This window comes from Propithecus coquereli, unplaced genomic scaffold (genome assembly GCF_000956105.1).
Source record: "Propithecus coquereli isolate 6110/MARCELLA unplaced genomic scaffold, Pcoq_1.0 Scaffold534, whole genome shotgun sequence".
In the NCBI taxonomy this organism is placed as follows: domain Eukaryota; kingdom Metazoa; phylum Chordata; class Mammalia; order Primates; family Indriidae; genus Propithecus; species Propithecus coquereli.
The window spans coordinates 781,405-799,522 of NW_012151219.1; the positions used below are offsets into that span (position 1 = coordinate 781,405).

Genomic DNA, 18,118 nt, shown 5'->3' on the forward strand with positions numbered 1-18,118 from the left:
CTGAATTCTAAGTAGGCTTCTATTTACTCACCTGTCTTTGGGTTGATCCTAAATTTTCCCTGTTCATTCCCAGACCGGATGAGATACGTAATCTCAGCATTTGTGCCAATATCTTTGCTGGTGGCAAAAACAGCAAGGACTTGGGTGCCAGGAGAAGTGTCCTCAGGCACTGTCACCAGGTAGTCCCTCCTCTCGAACACAGGGGGGTTGTCATTAATGTCCAGGACAGTGATGGTGATGATGGCGAGAGAGGACAGGGACTGTCCGGGACTCTGGTCGGTGGCCTGCACGCTGATGTTGTAGGAGGACTGCTGCTCGCGGTCCAGCGGCTGCTCCAGGATAACGATGCCTGACGAGCTGTCGATGGAGAAGACCCCATCGGCCGAGTCCGCCAGGGAGTACACGACCTTCCTGTTGATGCCTGTGGGAGCGACACAGGAATGTGAGTGGACAAGAAAGAACATGGCCAGACGATCTGCACGGAAGTGTTTTGGCTTCGCTGACTTTTGAAGGGCCATGCAAAGAAAAATAGTCATTACAGAAACAGACAGCTGTGGTCCTATGAAAATGTAAGCTTCAGTTTGCAAAAAAAAAAAAAAAAAGAAAGTACAACTAAATTAACAAGTAAAGAAACTGGGAAAATATTGGCAACAAGTATCAGCAATAGTTGGATATTCTTAACATACAATCCATTCTCCCATAAATGTTGAAGGAAAACTCTCAGATGCTGATAGACGTGTGGGTATAGGTGTGCCATGGAAAGAAATAGAAATCAATCACTCAATTAACGACTTCAACAAATATTTATTTATAATCTAACAGGCACTATTCTAGGTGCTAGAGGTTTTAGCAATGGACAAGAGTCCCACATTTCTTGAGGAAATTTTTACATTCTAGTGGGGGTGGGGTGGTGAGGGGGAAGCCCCTGGAGGGCTGAGAGAGGGTAGTCATGGGAAGTGGCTTAGATTTTGACAACATCCCTCCTGCTGCTGGTTGTGAACAGACTGAAGCACAGCCAGGGAGGAAGCAGGGAGACCAGCGCACAGCCTCTCGCAGGAATACGGGCATGTAATACTGGTGGTACGCACACAGGAGCTGGTGTGGGAAGTGGAGGGAAGGGGTCAGGTTCCAGATCTATTCTGAGCACACAGGTGGTGGGAAGTGAGGGGGTCCTGGATGTATTCTGAACTTGGAGGTGGTGAGGATGGAAAGTTTTCTGATTGTGGGGCTGGCAAGATATGGAATATGAGAGAAAGAGAGGCTTCTAAGATGACTTTTAGGTTTTGGCCTGAGCAACTAGAAACAGAGGGTAACTGTTAGCTGAGACGGAGAGGGCTGCAGAAGGACTAGGTTTTGAATCAAAGACCACAAGCCCCGTTCTGGACAGATTGAGTCTGAGATATGCATCTGAGGATCAAATAGAGATGTGAAGCAGCAAGTTAGGTAGAGGAGTCTAGAGTTCAGAAGAGAGGGCCAAGCCGGAGCTGTACACTTAAGCATCGTCAATGAACAGGTGGCACACAAAGCCACGAGAACGGATGAGGTCATAGGAACTATAGAGGGAAAAAATAAATCCAAGGCCCTTTCAAGGAAGGGAGAGGACCTAGTCTGAAGGTGGTCTCCAGCTCTATGACTTTAAGAAATGCAGTTACCAAAATGCTATTTTACATTAATATATACTAAAGCTAAAACATATCAATCAGGGAATGTCCATCAACAACCAACAAATTACTGAATAATGGTTGGTTTGGACTGATTTCTGGTTCTGAAGATTGATTTAACTGTTTTCATGAGAGGATATTAGCACTTCAAAGCAGTTTAAAAACCTCAAATTCACGTTAGTCATTAAGATTTATTAGAAGGAAAATGGAACAACTTTGTAGGATGAAAAAGCACCACTCTAATCCTAAATGCTCTTATGAAGACAATTATTAGTCGTGGGTCTTTAGCTATGAAAACCATCTGAAAATGTCCTTTGAGAATCATGGAACCCTGGAACATAAGCTCTTAGAGGGGAGGGCCTCACCATATTTTTTTCCTTCTATTATAACACTTCATTTGGCAATTAAGAGCTAAACATTTTACTTACCCAATATACAATTTCCCTTAAGCCTAAATTCCCAGCAAACCAATAAAGTCATATATCTGGAGGGGATGACATAAATTGCACTATGTGGCTTTAACCAAAAGGTCAACACTGAGCACTTGTTCTTGGTTCCATTCCAGAGAGTCCATTTTTTCCAAAGTTTCATTATTTATTTTTATTTCTCTTTCAAAACAACCACGCTGTGATGTATAAACATCATCCTCTGATTTTATTGGTACTGGGATTAAAAACAAGAAGGCTTTCCTCTTCTCTTGCTGCCCCTTGAAATAAGGCTCCAGAGTAGAGGTTTCGGGGATGCTTTCAGCTATTTCTGGAGTGGCTGCAAGATTAAATTCTTCAACATAAATTCCTGGGTCGAATACACAAAGGGTTGCAGAGGTGATCGAGCTTGCACCTGGAAAACAAATAGCCCTGTCTCGGTGTCAGAATAGGTCGTATGCCCCAGAAGCTGCCTTGACTGATTCAGTGGTCTCCAGATGCCTCTCAAAGTCACAAAAATGCATTTATGGAAACACATCGGCGATTGACATAAATATACCACATAAGTTTTCAAATCACACACATTCCCTACGGATTTAACTTCCACCCTCAGCATATGGTACACTGCTCTTGCCAAGAAGACGAGTAGGCAGGAAATGTATGCTGGGTCTTTTATGGGAACATGTGCTGGCAACTACAAAACCCATTTCACTGATGCATTACCCAAGGGCTGATGGACTTGCCTGGTGCCACCAGCAGTTTTAGGTAAGCACGAGGGACAACAAGCTAAGTTCTGTTTTCTCTGTTCTCTTTGCTCAGTCCCCGTAAGGGATTTCAGATCTGTGCCTGGACACTTTTCCTCTTCAGGCCCAAAGATCAGTTAGGGAGGAAGGCAATTTCTAACTCACTGTTCCGAAAGCCATGGTGCTCAGACAGCTGAGTTAGGAGAGGTAGGGGGTGGATTTACACACTGCCGCTCTCCGCAGCAGCAAGGCCGGGAGGGAAGGTGCTCTTAAGGGTCTCCGGTATTTCCTTCATGGGGACAGATAGCTGACATCTAATTATATCACCTGCATTCCAGGGCCATAGCTTTCTCTTCAGCCCTGTTCAGAGGCACTCAGCCGGGCTCTGATCCCCTAAGCAGGAGATGCCCTGTTCTCCAAGCTTCCTGCTCAGCGGGCTAGCCCCGTGGTTGAAGTGCTGCATTTACCGGGCTGACATTAATCAGCTACACAAAGACCACGGCTTCCCTCTGGCAGATTCTGTTAATTTAAACTCAGTGACAGGGTTTTTCTGCTTTACCCTAGCAGAAAACCATCCCTTCCCCCCACCAAGTTGCTGACCCACACTCCCCCCACGTCCCCATACATTTTGCTTCTGACAGTATCTTGGGCATTCACACCAGGAGGTACTGGGAGATTTATTGTTCCCTTCTCCTTTCTGTTACCAATCAGACTAACATGGAAGCAAGATCAGAAAAGGGGTGGGGGTGGGGAACCCAGGCCAAAAAAACCTTGCTAAATGGCATCAATTATGCTTTGCTAGCTCTCAAGAAAAGAGCAGGATATATTTTTGGAGCATATTAAAACTCCAATTTAGACACAATTGCAATAGATTTCAATAGTTTTTAGAAATAAAGTCAGAAGCATAAATGCCAATTTAGAGGCAGTACTTTTGGGGTAGCACTGGGTCTTTGCCATGTTCCCAGGTGATGGGGTGCTGTCTTTGTTAAATGAATGCAGGTCACATCACTGAAGTAGAAACTTCCTCTCCAAAGCGGTTTGATAAATGCCATCCTTCAAATTGCCGTCCCTTCTACATACGCAGCAGAAAAGATGAACCCGAGTAGAAGACTTGCTTGCTAATTGGTCTAACACTCCTACTACATGTCAAGATGTGTTATATTAAGGTATAACATTAATCCATCATTTTGCATCTGTGTTTTTAAGTATGTAATTCTCCTCTACATTTGAGCCTAATTTAATGAGCATGGAGCTACTTAGCTTCTTTAAATGCTGAAATGCCAGGCTACCAAGAGAAGTATGACTTTCATTGTAAGTGAAGTTTCTGCACGTTGTCTGCGGCAAATGGAGCAGGCAGACCTTCAGAGGATTAAAATCAAGGAAAAAGAGAATGACTAAAATCCCTATTTGCTCAAAGGGGATAATAGGCAGTGGCATTTTGTGGAGTGGGGCTGGAGGAAGGACATAGCACATAAAACTTCATAGTAGGGAAGGCTGTGAGATCCTGGGATGGGTTGCCAAAGGCATCTATGTTCTCTCCATTGAAGGTTTCTAAATGGAGTCTAGATTCCTCCCAATCTGGCCAAATGGAAAGATGGACTTTTTGAATATGGAACTGTACCTAAAAGTTAAAGTTTTAAATGCTTTAAAATGAAGGCATTGTAGTATAGTCCTGGAAGTCAGGAGACCTTGCCTCTAGCCTATGGTCTGCCTGAACTATACAAGTGTACATTCATTGGGTGTTTATTTTTAGAATGGCAGAACTCAGGTCAGTTAAGGTCTAAGATTATCTTCCAGCACTTAAACAAATGAAGCTGGTTTCATTTCTATTTCCAATATACTCTCCCCCTACAACTGCTTATTAAGTTGCTGGACCTGGGCTTAAGTGGGCCAACTTCAACAAAGGAAAAAGTCACATTAAGCTGGATTAAGCAGGGCACGGTGGCTCACACCTGTGGTCCCAGCTACTCAGGAGGCCGAGGTGGGAGGATCACTTGAGGTCAGGACTTCAAGACCAGCCTGGGCAACATAGTGAGACCCCCATCTCCACAAAAAATTTTAAAAAGCTCGATCATAAGGAGCTGCTTGAATCTTCTGGATGGGAAGAAAACTTAACACAGCAGATTCATGCCATTTGGTTAAATGCTCAGGATTCACACATATAGCTTATGGTTATACAGATGCTTCCAATTCAGTGAGAAATAAGTCCCGGGGATAGGATCATCTCCAAGGATCTAATCTAACCCAGTGTCAGAATAACTCAGCTCTACGTCTGAGATTGTTAAAGGTGTTAGAATCAGCACTGAAGCAAAATGGCAAGAGTCACCAACATAGAAAATACATTGCAATTTTTTTGACCTAGTCTTTAAAAAATATTTTCTCTTTCCCTCCTAAGATGAGGCACCCTAAGCTTAAGGAACCAGCAGGAGATATGTTATGCTTGCTTTGGTATCTTGTGTTGGCAGCTGCTCTGACTTCTTTGCAGAGCTCATCTCTGACATGCACCGCTGTGTCCTCTGTCACTGCGCAGGATCCGGCCCACAGGTGGCAAACAAAAAGTGTGGGCTGTACTAAATTGCTATAAAGTGGCTTTTCAGATTCAAATTTCTATGGAGTAAGTATCTGAGGAAGAAATAATTTGAAACAATTTCAATAATCAAACTCTAGTAGCACTTTTAATTTTGGTTCTAATCACTTATTTTTATCTCAACTTCACTGAGGTGTCACAATTAACATGAACACATTTGAAATGTCAGCTCATAAATTCTGACACGCCTTCATGGAACCACTGCTTTCATCAAGACGCAGAACATTTCAATCATCCTTTTAAGTTTCTTCCTGTCCTACTGCAGTTTGGTTTGTTCCCTGACCCCATGTCGCAGGCAATCTATTAATAACTTGTTTTTGAACCAATACTTTCTCCTGGCTTTGTTAATGCCTATTCATCAGTGCTTGAAATTCCACAAGTATGTTTAGATTTCACAGTCTTTATGACCCAGGTTGGTGATTAAGTCATGCTCTTATTAAAAGCTACAAGGATTATCCTTTGAAGATAAATGATAAACAGAGCTTTGGTTCTTGAATATGTCATTGCATTCCTTTGCTACAGCCTTATCCTTAAAGGACAGTGTTGTCGTTTGAGAAGTGGAAGGTTTCTGTCTTTCTCACAGGAGACACTGGCTATGACATTTCCGTTTAATAAAGATTTTCCGAGTGCCACCTGTGTTTGACTACTCTTGGCACTGAATTGAGGGGAAGGGAAGCCCCGAAGACATCATCCCTATCTCTAGGGGCTTAGCAACTTGATGAGGAATTCCTTAAACTAGACATAGTAGTTTAGAGTTTCCTGCATGTCTTCCCCCAACTTCCTTTTCTCACATGAATCAGAATGCTGGGTTCTTTGGATTCTACTTCTGATATCTCTTGAATGTCTGTGGCCAGGCATCCCAGCCAGGTGAGGCTTCCATCCTCTCTTGCCTGGACTGTTTTGAAGAGACAATTGCTAACTGCTGCAGAGTCTATCCCCTCTTGGCCAAACCAGAGTTACATTCCTCAAACTCTGGATCCAGACCTACTCCATTTGCTCAAGGGAGTCACTGACTCCAACTTCTTATAAATGGAAGCAAAAACTTTTGAGAATGGCATTCTAGTCCTTTGCAATCTAGTCCCAATCTACCCTTCTAGTGTCATCTCTGGTTCCATTTCCATCCTATACTGTCTGCTCCAGTGACAGCTGAAGACACCATGCACATTTATTTCTCCAGGCCCACGCTTGTGCTTTTCCTTCTGCTCAGAATTTTCTTTCCTCCTTCTTTTATCAAAATCCTACAGGATCCCACAGATCCTGCAAGATCCCCTCTGGAACAGCTCCTCTAGTTTCCCTAGTTACTTCCTCCTCTGTGATCCCTTAATATTATTTTGGCCTCTATTTTTGCATTATCATTAGTTATATGTATGTCCTCCTCTCTCCCACTAGATTTATGTACCTTTTAGGTAAAGGGACTGTGTCTTATTCATCTTTGTACCTCAGGATTGAGCACAGAGCCTGGCACATAGAAAGAAATGAATATCGAACTGCGGAAGAAACGGCCTGAGGACCAAAGCAAGTACATGATCATGCTAGCGCAGTGTACACAGGTGATGTACACACTGCACATATATGCCCATTGCACGTGCATGTGTTAAAAGAATGAAAGAATCTCAAAAGGAGGCAACATGGAGAAATCAGGAATATTTACTATTTAAAAATGTATATGAAACATTCGTAGATCTATAAAAACCTATTGCATAGATGTTTGCATTTGTGGAAAATCTGATATCTACTCAATTTTCCAGCAATTAGGACTGGTTGAATAAATTCTGGTACATTCAAATCACATATATAGAATACTATATACAATGTCACATAAAAATGTGAAAGAATATATAATGACACGTAAATATATTTGCAAGGCATTGTAAAAAGCAGATTACAAAATAATATCTAGTTTATGGGACCATTTTTGTTAAAAAAAAAAAAGGCAAAAGGTACTTCTATCAAAATGGTAACCATGGTTAAAAGTGACTTGTTTTTCCTTTTTGCTTATCCTTCTAGGTTTGATACAGTGGACACGGAGTATGTGTAATAAGTAAAAGAGCTATTATAAAAAGGTACATGGAAAATAATTCTTTAATATCAATTTTGGAGAGTAGTCAAATTTTTAAGTTATTTTCCCGGCCAGTTTTAATTCTCAACATACATACCATTTGAAATGTTAATAATTGTAGGAAAAGATCATACTGTATGGGCTTCTTTTTCTGGGTATTTCCATTCCTTATTTTAGTTTATCCTCTGAAAGACACTAACTTTACTTAAGAAATCACTTTTGTTAAAAGGTCTCATTATAAAGTTATTTCAAGGAACTTTTTTTACAACTACTTTTTGCATTTAATTTAAGTAGTCAAAGAAAATGGCTAGCCTAAAATTCTCTCATCCTTTGAGGAGGGCAAATAAAATCCCATTCTAGTGAAATGGCTTAAACTAACTGCTCTTTTTACCTCTGTTGAAATATGCCTTCGGATGATATGAAATAAAACAGAAAGTTGCCATGAGGAGGCCCATGGAATTAGCAATTACTTTTTAAGCTGGCAATTAATTTTAAATAGACTCCCTAATTACTTCTGTTTTAAGTGCCTTTTAAAAGTTCTTCATTGGGTGATGACTCAAGTTGGCACCTTCCCACAGGCAGAATACCAACTCTTTGGGTCAGCAGCCCGTTGGCTTTTTGAAAAGTCAAAAAAGACAAAAGGCCGCACCAGTCACAGACTCCAGGAGATCCTGATGATTGCACCAAAAATCTCCCAAGGACTTGCCAACTGAACTGCCTACCTAGCTCTGCCAGGTAGGACTGATAACAAGATTGTGGGTTCCCACGCAAAATATAAATGCAGGGCCCCTTTTTTAAAAAAAAAAAAATATTAAGAAGCTCAACACAGCCACAGCAGAGCATTTAACCAGGCAGGAGGCCCTTCCAAGCAAAGGGCTCTCTCTTCGACTGCACAGGCTGCATACCCATAAAGCTGCCCCCACTGCTGGGTGAGACTACCTTCTGTGATACCTGGGTATAAACTCTTTCAACCATCTATGGCTTGGCACTATACTAGGCCTGGGAAGGCTAAGTGTAAATAAATGAATTCCTAAATAAGTACTCAAAACTCCATCTTTACTGGTGCATAGAACTTCTGTGCTGGACTACTATCCAACAAACTTAAAATGTTTCCTATAAGGGCCACTAAATATGACCATTGAATTGATGCATCCATCCATCCAATAAATACTTAAGGACTCCTGCTGCATGGCAGGCTTGGGGATCCAAAGAAGGATGGCCCCCAGCTCCATCAGCCTCACAGGGTGTTTCTCAGGAGACAAACATGTTTACAGTTGATTGTTGGAGAGTGTGGTCAAGGGAGATTCCCAGAGAAAAAAACAATTGAATTTGGTCATGAATGAAAGACAGGAGTTGCCAGTAGCACCAAGGTGGCAAAGTGGCAGGAAGAAAGGGTATTTCAGGTGATGGGAACATGTGTGAGTTAAGAATGCTGAAATTGCAAGGTACACCTAGAGAAGGGTAAAGGGTTTGGTATTGCTAAATCGTAGGCATAGAAAGGTAGGAGCTGAAACTGTCTATTTTCAGAGCCAACTGCAAGTTACCAGAGCTTTTATAACCAATGATAGCTAGAGTAAACTAGAAACTGGGGGCCTAAGTTAATGGATAAATTAGCAGAGAGAAGAAGAAAGAAAGGAGGGAGTGGGTTGGAGAGGGTGTGTGGGTGGAAAGCGTTCTGTAATATGCGAGAAGTTATTAAAAGAGCTAACCAGCAGATGATGGACAACATAATCATGCCTGTCAAGGAGGCTTCACAAGGTGAAGTGAGAGGATATATCCTGCAGCAAGGCTGATAGGCACACTCCACTGAGCCTCAACATGCCCTGGAAAGGCAGGAAGTCAAAGCTTGGGGTCCTTGGATTTGCTGCACAAAATGCCCAAGGTGGGTGGAAATTCTCCCAGCCACACTAGCACTCCCTTAAATCCATCCTCCACACTGCTGCGTGTTGGACCAGGGCTGATCCACCTTAGTTGCTCAGAGGCTGTCATCAGCCTGTGGCATCTACCAAATGAAGTGGCATGTGCATGAGGGCACTTACAGGAAAGAATCTCTGTTATAATAGAAGGCAGGATTCCTTGCCAATGGGTGACGGAGCTAAAACACTTCCCTGAGATACCCCTGGAAGGAATTAGCTGTTCCATTTGACAACTAGTGTTTTGACCCCTGCTTAGAAGAAATTGGATTTTAAAAACGGTAATAATAACAACCTATATGTGTCAAATGCAAAGACTCCTATATGGGGAAAGGTATCACAGTCAACTAGAGAGAAAAAAAAAAAGTCCAGCCATATCCAAGACTTTCTGAATCATATTTTGGAGGTGGAACCCTTGCCTATTTGTCTGTTTAATTTGTTTATTTTTAAGAGCTCCCCAGAGGGTCTGACACACAGCCAAGGCTGATCACTAGCTTCGGGAGAGGAAAGGGAGGTTCAGCGGGGTTGGGGGACTCCTTTACAGTCAAACAGCTAGTTGGGGTTGGAAATGGGATATTTAATCAGGCCTCATCCCAAAGCCACACATGATGTCATTTCCCAAAGTGACAGGCAAATGTGACACAAATATGGTAGGTGTCACGGTCCTACCTGGTGGCTGCATCGCTGCAGAAGGTGCCCTAGCACTGGTGAGGTCAGGGAATTCACTGAGGGGTTTACAGGGCCCCAAAGCTCTTTGCTAGGATCACTATCCATTTAACAGATGCCTCAGGAAAAGCCACTTAACCTTTCTGAACCTCAGTTTCTCCATCTGTAGGTGAGAATATCAAGATCTGTTCTTTCCCTCATCACATTACATGTGTAAGTTTTTTGTGCTCTCTGGAGAAAGGCGTCAAACAGAAGATTACATGTTTTGATATCTCCAACAAAGGGCTTCGACCACAACATCCTCCAGAGAATGACTCATGTCTTTCAGTCTTTAGGGAGGATTATTTAATTTTTACTGACATTTTAATAGTCCCTCAGCTGGTTTCAAAGATTTAACACTTCAGAGAATACCAGAACTTTGGGGAAGGGAAAAATAAACATTAAATCACTGACCTATGCAGCTTGGAGGTACCAATTTCTAAGGTATTAGGAAAAACATAGAATATATGATACTTAAGAGAAAACAGTCTGAAACCAGAATTGAATGAATCCCTCTTGAATGTTTTCTAGTAGAAATTATGGGACTACAGAAAAAAGCATCTGACTGAGGTGATTACACCCTCCTTTTAGATCCAGCTCTGCCACTAACTAAGTCATCTTGGGAAAGTCTCTTTGTCCCTGGGTCTCAGTTTCCTTTCTGGGGTTTTAACTGGATTTTGTCTTAGGGTCTTTCCAGTGATAATATCCTAAGATCTCCTAGGACTACATTTGCACTGCAAGGGGGCAGGTGCCCCAGGGAGCATCTGTGAATCCATGAGAGCAGCAGCAAGGAGCCGCCAACAGCTTCATGTCATCACTCCTCTCCTGCCCACTCAAAGCTCCTGTGCTCCCCACATGGCTGAACCGCCCCTCCCCAAGGGTGGGCCCTGTTTTGACTGTCACTAATCTGCATGACAGCCCTTGCTCCTCAGAGAGTGGAGCCTGTGGAAGAATAATGGTTATGATCGGGGATTCTTAAGGATATGTGATAGAATTCAGGATACCCATGAACTTGCATTAGCATTTTAGTGCTCTATTGCTCTATGCCAAATTTCCCCAGAACTTAACAGCATAAAATAACAACAATTTATTATTCCATGGTTTCTATAGGTCAGGAATCCAGGCTTTGCTTAGCTGGCTGTCTCTGGCTCAAGGTGTCTCATGAGGTTGCAGTCAAGCTGTCTGGCAGGGCTGTGATCTCATCTAAAGGCTGGAATGGAGGTGGGGAGTGTGGGTCTACTTTCAAGCTCACTTGTGTAGTTGTCAGCAGGCCTTGATCCCTTGCCCTGTGGGCCTTTTACAGGGCTGCCTCACAACACCACAGCTGTGGTGCCCCCAGGGGCAAGTGATCCAAGAGAGCGAGAAAGAATGTTGTGGACTGAATTGTGTCCCCCTAAAATCCATATGTTGAAGCCTTAATTTCCAGTAAGACTGTATTTGGAGATAGGGCTTTTAGGCTTTTAAAGTTAAATGAGATCATAGGGGTGGGATCCTAATGAAATAGGAGTACTGGTCTGATAAGAGGAGTACGAGAGACAGATCTCTCTCTCTTCCCACCAAGATGCACCTAGGAAAGGCCATGGGAGCACACAGCGAGAAGGCAGCTGTCTATAAACCAGAGAGCCCTTGACAAAACACGACCAATGCTGGCACCCTGAACTTAGATTTCCAGACTCCAGAACTATGAGAAAATACCGTTCTTTTGTTTAAGCCACTCAGTGTACGGTTCTTTGCTATTCTTTCTATTGCAGTCCTAGAAGACTAATACAGAAAGTGTGCCCAAGAAGGATGCCACAGTCTTTTTATAACCTAATCTACAAAGTAATGGGATCACTTCTGCCATATTCTGTTCATTAGAAGTGAGTCAGTGTAACAAAGTGACTATAATAAACAATAAGTTAGCATATACTTTAAAATAACTAAAGGAGTAGAGTTGGAACCTAACACAAAAAATGTTAAATGCCGCAGGTGATGGATACCTCAATGACCTTGATTTGATTAATTCACATTCTATGCCTGTATTAAGATATCACATGTACCCTACAAACATATATAACTATTATATACCTGTAATAATTAAAAATTTAAAATTTAAAACAAACAAAAAAATGAGTAAGTCCAGGTCACTCTGAAGGGGAGGGGTGTGAATGCCAGGGGACCATTGAATATCCTCTTAGAGGCTGCTACCATAGAGACCGACATCTCCATTTTCGTCAACCTCTAATTGGATTTAGCATGGCATTCCATTATAAATGTAGGCAACAAATCCCTATGGTGTGAACGGCACCTGTGATGTTGTAACCAATAGGAATCACAGATATTTTCATGTTACTTTATTGTTGTGCATACCTCTGCTTACCACTAGTTCAATTTATGGAAGTTATTAGACCTACTGTGCTAGATCTTGTTATTTAATATATTAAAGAAGGAATTCATATTACTATATAACAACTTGAAAAATGTTCAGACAAATCTACTTTATTTGTAACCTTTTGCATTTTATTTTATGAGTTGTAAAACATTATTCTCAAAGGTGATCCACAGGTGTCACCAAATTCTCAAGATGTTTGTGACACAAAAGCATTAACAGTCCCTAAGCAAGTGGTTCTCAGAGTGTGGTTCTGGGAACAGCAGCCTCAACATCACCTGGGAACTAGTCTGAAATGCCAATTAGCAGGTCTCCTCCCAGACCTGCTGAGTCAGAGGCTCTGTGGGAGGGGTCCAACAGTCTGTTTAAACGAGGCCTCCAGGTGATTCTGATGCTCACTAAAGTTTGCAAACCACTGATCCAGAGTTTCTTATTCAGTGTCTGCATTTCCCACAAGCTCCCAGGTGATGCTGAGACTCAATCCCAGGACCACTTTTTGAGAACCACCAGCCCAGACCAAAGCATCACTATTATCTGGATATCTGGTAACCAACCCTCCCATGGCTCCTTTCATAATGTTTGAAAACCTGCCACTGACTTGTGGCTCATAGTAAGTTACTTACCCCCTCAGAGTTTATTTGTATATTAAAGAGAACCAAAAAATATGCTAACTTGCAGGGTTGTTATGAGAAATGGAAATAACGTAATCAAAAGCACTTGCCATAGTGTGTGGCATGGAGTAGAAGCTCCAAAAGAAGACATTATTAGCTGTCATATGATTATTATAATTTAAAGTTCTTATGACACACTGAGCTTGCCTGTGAGGGTTCAGGACTAGCGGAGAAGAGACGTGCAAAAGCTCCGTGCCAGGATAATCATGATGCGCCTCAGGAGCTCAGAGCAGGGGGATCTAACGCTAGTGAGGGAAAATGTGGCCTCACCAGTTGCAAGCACATTTTCATTCACTCTTGGGAGAGCCTCACACTGACCCTTTGAGATTGGCAAAGGGGACATCACCACTGTCATTCTCACAGAAGAGGAAACTGAGGCTGAGGGGGGCCAAAGTCTTGGCGAAGGTCACAGGGCACTAATCCTCTAGGGCTTCCCCCATGCCCATGTGGGCTCTTGGGGAGACGTACTCCTTAGGGACACTCAGGGCATCCCTGTGGCCTGGTCCCCAGAGGAGGCCGGGAGTGCTATCTCAGGAGGGCAGGTGTGTGCCTCGCATTGGGCTTTCCTCTGCACCTCCCTTTGAGGGTCTTCCTTTGGGTTTCAGTTCTTTCCTTTCTGCTTCTCTCTTTCCTTTCATTTCTAAGGGGCAGTGGTCCCTCGTGCTGCTGAGGCTGACCCTCCCTACTCGTATGAGTGATGTCACCCTCTCTCATCTCTTTGGGACCTGCTGGGGCAGCAGCCCCTTCCTGCTTTCAGCGTCGTGGCAGAGGCAGTGAGTGCTCAGCATCTCCCATGGCCTCCCCTACCTGCGGGGGGGCCGGCCTGTGCGACTCTTCCCACGCAGTGGGCAGCGGCAGAGTGACGTGGTCTCTCCCCAGCTAGGCAGCTAAGAGCAGCCATGCTGTCTTCATCCCTCTCTTCCCCTGCTACAGTGACCTTGGAAGGTAAAGGTCAAGGAGATGGTGATGACAGGGTGGAGGGACCAGGTTTCCAAGTCACTGCATGGACTCCCACTGCCGGGCACTTCAACGGGGCAGGAATTAAACTTTTGCTGTATGAAGCCACTGAGACTTTTAAAAAATTACCTCACCCTAGATAAGCCTATCCTAGCTAATACAATCCTCATCTCTCTCTCTCTCTCTCTCTCTCTCTTTCTCTCTACCCCCTCCATCTTTTCCTTCTCTGTCTATCTACGTTCAAGCCTTAACCCTTAAGACCCAACTTAAATGCTAATACCACTTGGTGAGTCCTTTCTGATTTGCCCCAGTTGATAATTCATTGCTTTCATTTTGATGTTCCCACGGGGACTTGTGTAGCATTTTACACGTGCTATCTGGCTAATCTTTACAAAATCCCCACTTTCACAGATGCAATTTCATTACCACCCTTCTCATATTTTTCTTGGAATGCTCCTTTGTGCACGCCTGTTTCCCACTATGACTGTAAACCCCTGGAAGGTAAGAATTCCCTATTTGTTATGAGTAGCAGACTTATCTTTATTCCTGACTTCTTTCATTTCCCCAAGTTTTCATTTCTCTCTGCACCAGGTCTTACTTCAGATCTACGCTATTTTCATACAGCACCTTCACCTGGCATCCACGTTTGAAATCTTGACCACCTCGCCTTCAGTCCAGTCAGTTGTCAAAATCTACAGATTTCACATGTGAAATCTCAATGTCACTCTCCTCTGCTTTTTCCTTTTAAATCCCAGAGCTGCCACTCTCATTTTGGCCCTTGTGGTCTTTCTTGATACCCTCCTAGGAGCTTCCTCACCCCCTGGTTTGCCTCATTCCAATCCACTGTAGAGGCTCTTTTCAGATTAGCCTTCCCCAAACCCAGAATTGGTTATTTCTTTTCTCAAAAGTGCTCAGTGGTTCTTTTCCACCTATTGAATTAAGTACACAATCCCTGGCCTTCATGAACAACCACAGCCGGGCCCAGTCTGCTTTTCTGTCTCATCCATCTCTCCTGCATCCCAGACTACATGATGTTCTCTCCTAACTATTTAGTTGGGCCCACACTTTCCCAGCTTTATGATTTTATCCCCTGGTTCCTGTCTTCCTGAGTACATTCCTGCCTCTGACTGTTGAAATACTATTCATTCTGGGAGCTCTGCCTTTTATTAAGGGTACGTGTGTTCCTGAGTCTTCTCTTTCTTTGCTTTTACTGCTGCATACTACCTGAGGCCTGTCACCATGCGTTTCTCATCTTTGAGAACCTTGCTGTTCCTTCTGTAGTGCTGTTACCTATCGGCTCATTAAATATTTGTTAAAATGAATGGAAAATAACTGTAATATGTGTTCCGAGCCTCTAAGTCTCTGAAATCACTGAAAAAAATTTCCAAAGATTACAGGAAATATTTTACAGGAAAGGAGTGAGTGGGGGTCATTAGAACATTTCCTTTCTCTATGTCCCTGATCCATAAGAGAAAAAGCATGTCCTCTCACATCTCAAATATGTGGAAATTGGCCTCTTAATAAATCATGGGCTTATTTTCCAGCGCAAATTCACATTTTATTTTCATGTCATTTTGCCTCAAATGGTCACAGAGTTTTAACTCTGACCCTTATCAATGCATATTCCGTTTGCTAGTTGAAAGACTCTCAAAATTGGGAACTTGGGAACAAATCGTACCTCTGAGAGGTAAGCTAAATAGTAGGATATTAACCCCCAAAGTGTAATGCAACAAAGTTTTCCTTTTCTTTACTGAAAAGATTACGTTTTTATAAATGTTGGGTCATGAGGTCATGTCGCTAGTTTATGGGATCAAGAATATTTCCATTTGACAGGAAAACTAATAACTTAATGCTAAAATCTAGACAGTTGCCATAATATTTCTTAGAATGCATAAGGGTATTAAAATTATTTTGTCCTCCTCTGTTTTTATTTTCTTCCTGACCTAGGCAGTTACTCTAACATTAATGTTGGTTCATTATGAATCATTTATAGGAAAAAGTTGTTTGGCTAAAAGCAATCAATATATCTTAAAATTAGAAAATCATGATCTGGAGGTTTAGTAAGTCATAGTAAAGGCTGTGAATTCATTACACTATAGCATCAGCTTTCAGATTAATATATTCTTGTCTTTTGTCTGCAGTTTATATAATGTATATAATGTAGTCAAATGCTGGTTGTCTTAGTCCATTCAGGCTGCTATAGTAAAATGCCTTAGACTGGGTAATTTATAAACAAAAGAAATTTATAGCTCATAGTTTTGGAGGCTGGGGAGTCCAAGATCAAGGAACTAGCAGATTTGATGTCTGCTGGGGGCACGCTCCTCAGAGATAGTGCCTTCTATGTGCCTTCACAGGGCAGAAGGGGCAAACGGGCTCCCTGAAGCCTCTTTTCTAAGCTCACTAATTCCATTCACGTGGGCTCTACCCTCATGACCTAATTGCCTTCAAAGCCTATACCTCTTAATATAGACACATTAGAGATTAGATTCTAATATATAGATTTTAGAGGGACACAAACATTCAGATCATTGCACTAGTGAAAAAATTTACAACTTCAGGTAATGGAATTTGCTTGATGAAAGAAGTTTCATGAACCAAATATCCCTACCATTTACACAAATGGAGCCAGTGTTCTCTACTCAGATAAAAAACTAATTAGACAACTCGCATAAATCTCAACGGAATTATGGTGAGCAAAGAAAGGCCAGTCTCAAAGGCCAAAAACTATATGATTTCATTTAAATAGCATTTTTAAAATAATAAAATTATAGATATAGAGATCAGTGATTGCTGTGGGTTAGGAGTCGGGTAGGAGGTGCAGGGGGGAGGTGAGAGTGGCTCTGAAGGGGCAGCAGGAGGGAGCCTTGTGATGGAGGAATGTGTTGGCGGTGACATGAAGCTGCGCAGGTGCTAACACTGCAGAGAAACACACGCGCACACGTGCACGCTGACGTCTGAATAAGCTCTGTGGATGGTACCTGTGTCGGTTTCCTAGTTTTGATGGTGTACTATAGTTAGGCAAGATGTCACCACCGGGGGAACGGCTGGGTGAAAGGAGCACTTGACCTCCCTGTATATTATATTACTTTGCAACTTCTTGTGAACCTACAATTATTTCAAAATAAAAAGTTAAAAAACAATCAGACATCTCCGTGTCACATTAGAGAAGGGGTTGCAAACAAGTAAGGAGGTGACTCAAGTAAGTGAAGTGGCTGGCAAGGGGGAGGGGGAGAGCTGTGGCTGATGTCAAAGAGGCAGCTGCTATTTAGCTCCTGCCACAGACGGACATGTGCACCTGGAATTGCTGACTCCTCTGAGTGCTGTTGTTTCCATAAAGTGCCAGAAATCTAAATTTCTAATTAAAAAATGACTTTTAAATATTGACAACTAATTCACACTTTTTTGAACATGATGTAAGCACACTAAAGATACTGGAAGGCTAGATTCAGCCTAACATAATAGCCATTCATCTGCAAACTCAGCTTCCGGATAGAGTTTCAGTTTGGAGCCAAGATGAATTCCCCAACCAACAACTTGGTGATCTCAGTGCACAGCTCACACTTGTTTGTGATCTCGTACGAAAGATGGAGACATGGCCACTCTTGAGACAGTAAGTGTTCTGATCAGTCTGCTAATTGCAATTTCATAAGCTGCCAATCCCTGACAGCCAGGGGTTTGATATCGGCTTAGACTTATGGGGCTGCTACTGGAATCCCCTGTGAGCTCCGACCAAGACCTTCACCTCTTCTTCAGCATGGTGTGCGGGCACAGCTTGTGTTTATACAAATGTTGATTTGTTCTTCTCTAGATATCTTAATTCTTTTCTTTTCTTTTGTTTTTTGAAGTTAAATGAGACCTTCTACAAAAACTGAGAAAATGAACCAGAATCTGGAGTTTTATGCTAGAATTGTCCTGAGGCTGATACCATGGTCTGGTGAATATACTTTATATATAGGTGTCAGCAGCACCCATAGCCTTGGTCTCTATTTGATGCTCTAAACATAAGCCTTTTACTCGTTATTGCAAACA

At 42.5% G+C, this 18,118-nt stretch overlaps 1 protein-coding gene across 1 annotated transcript in view; it reads right to left on the minus strand.

The window, feature by feature from the left end:
• FAT3 (FAT atypical cadherin 3) overlaps positions 1-18,118 on the minus strand; it is a 528,492-nt gene that overhangs the window by 65,185 nt on the left and 445,189 nt on the right. The window contains exon 13 of the mRNA XM_012657230.1: positions 32-421. Within this exon, the coding sequence (XP_012512684.1) occupies positions 32-421 (390 nt within the window). The remainder of the gene's footprint in view (positions 1-31; positions 422-18,118) is intronic.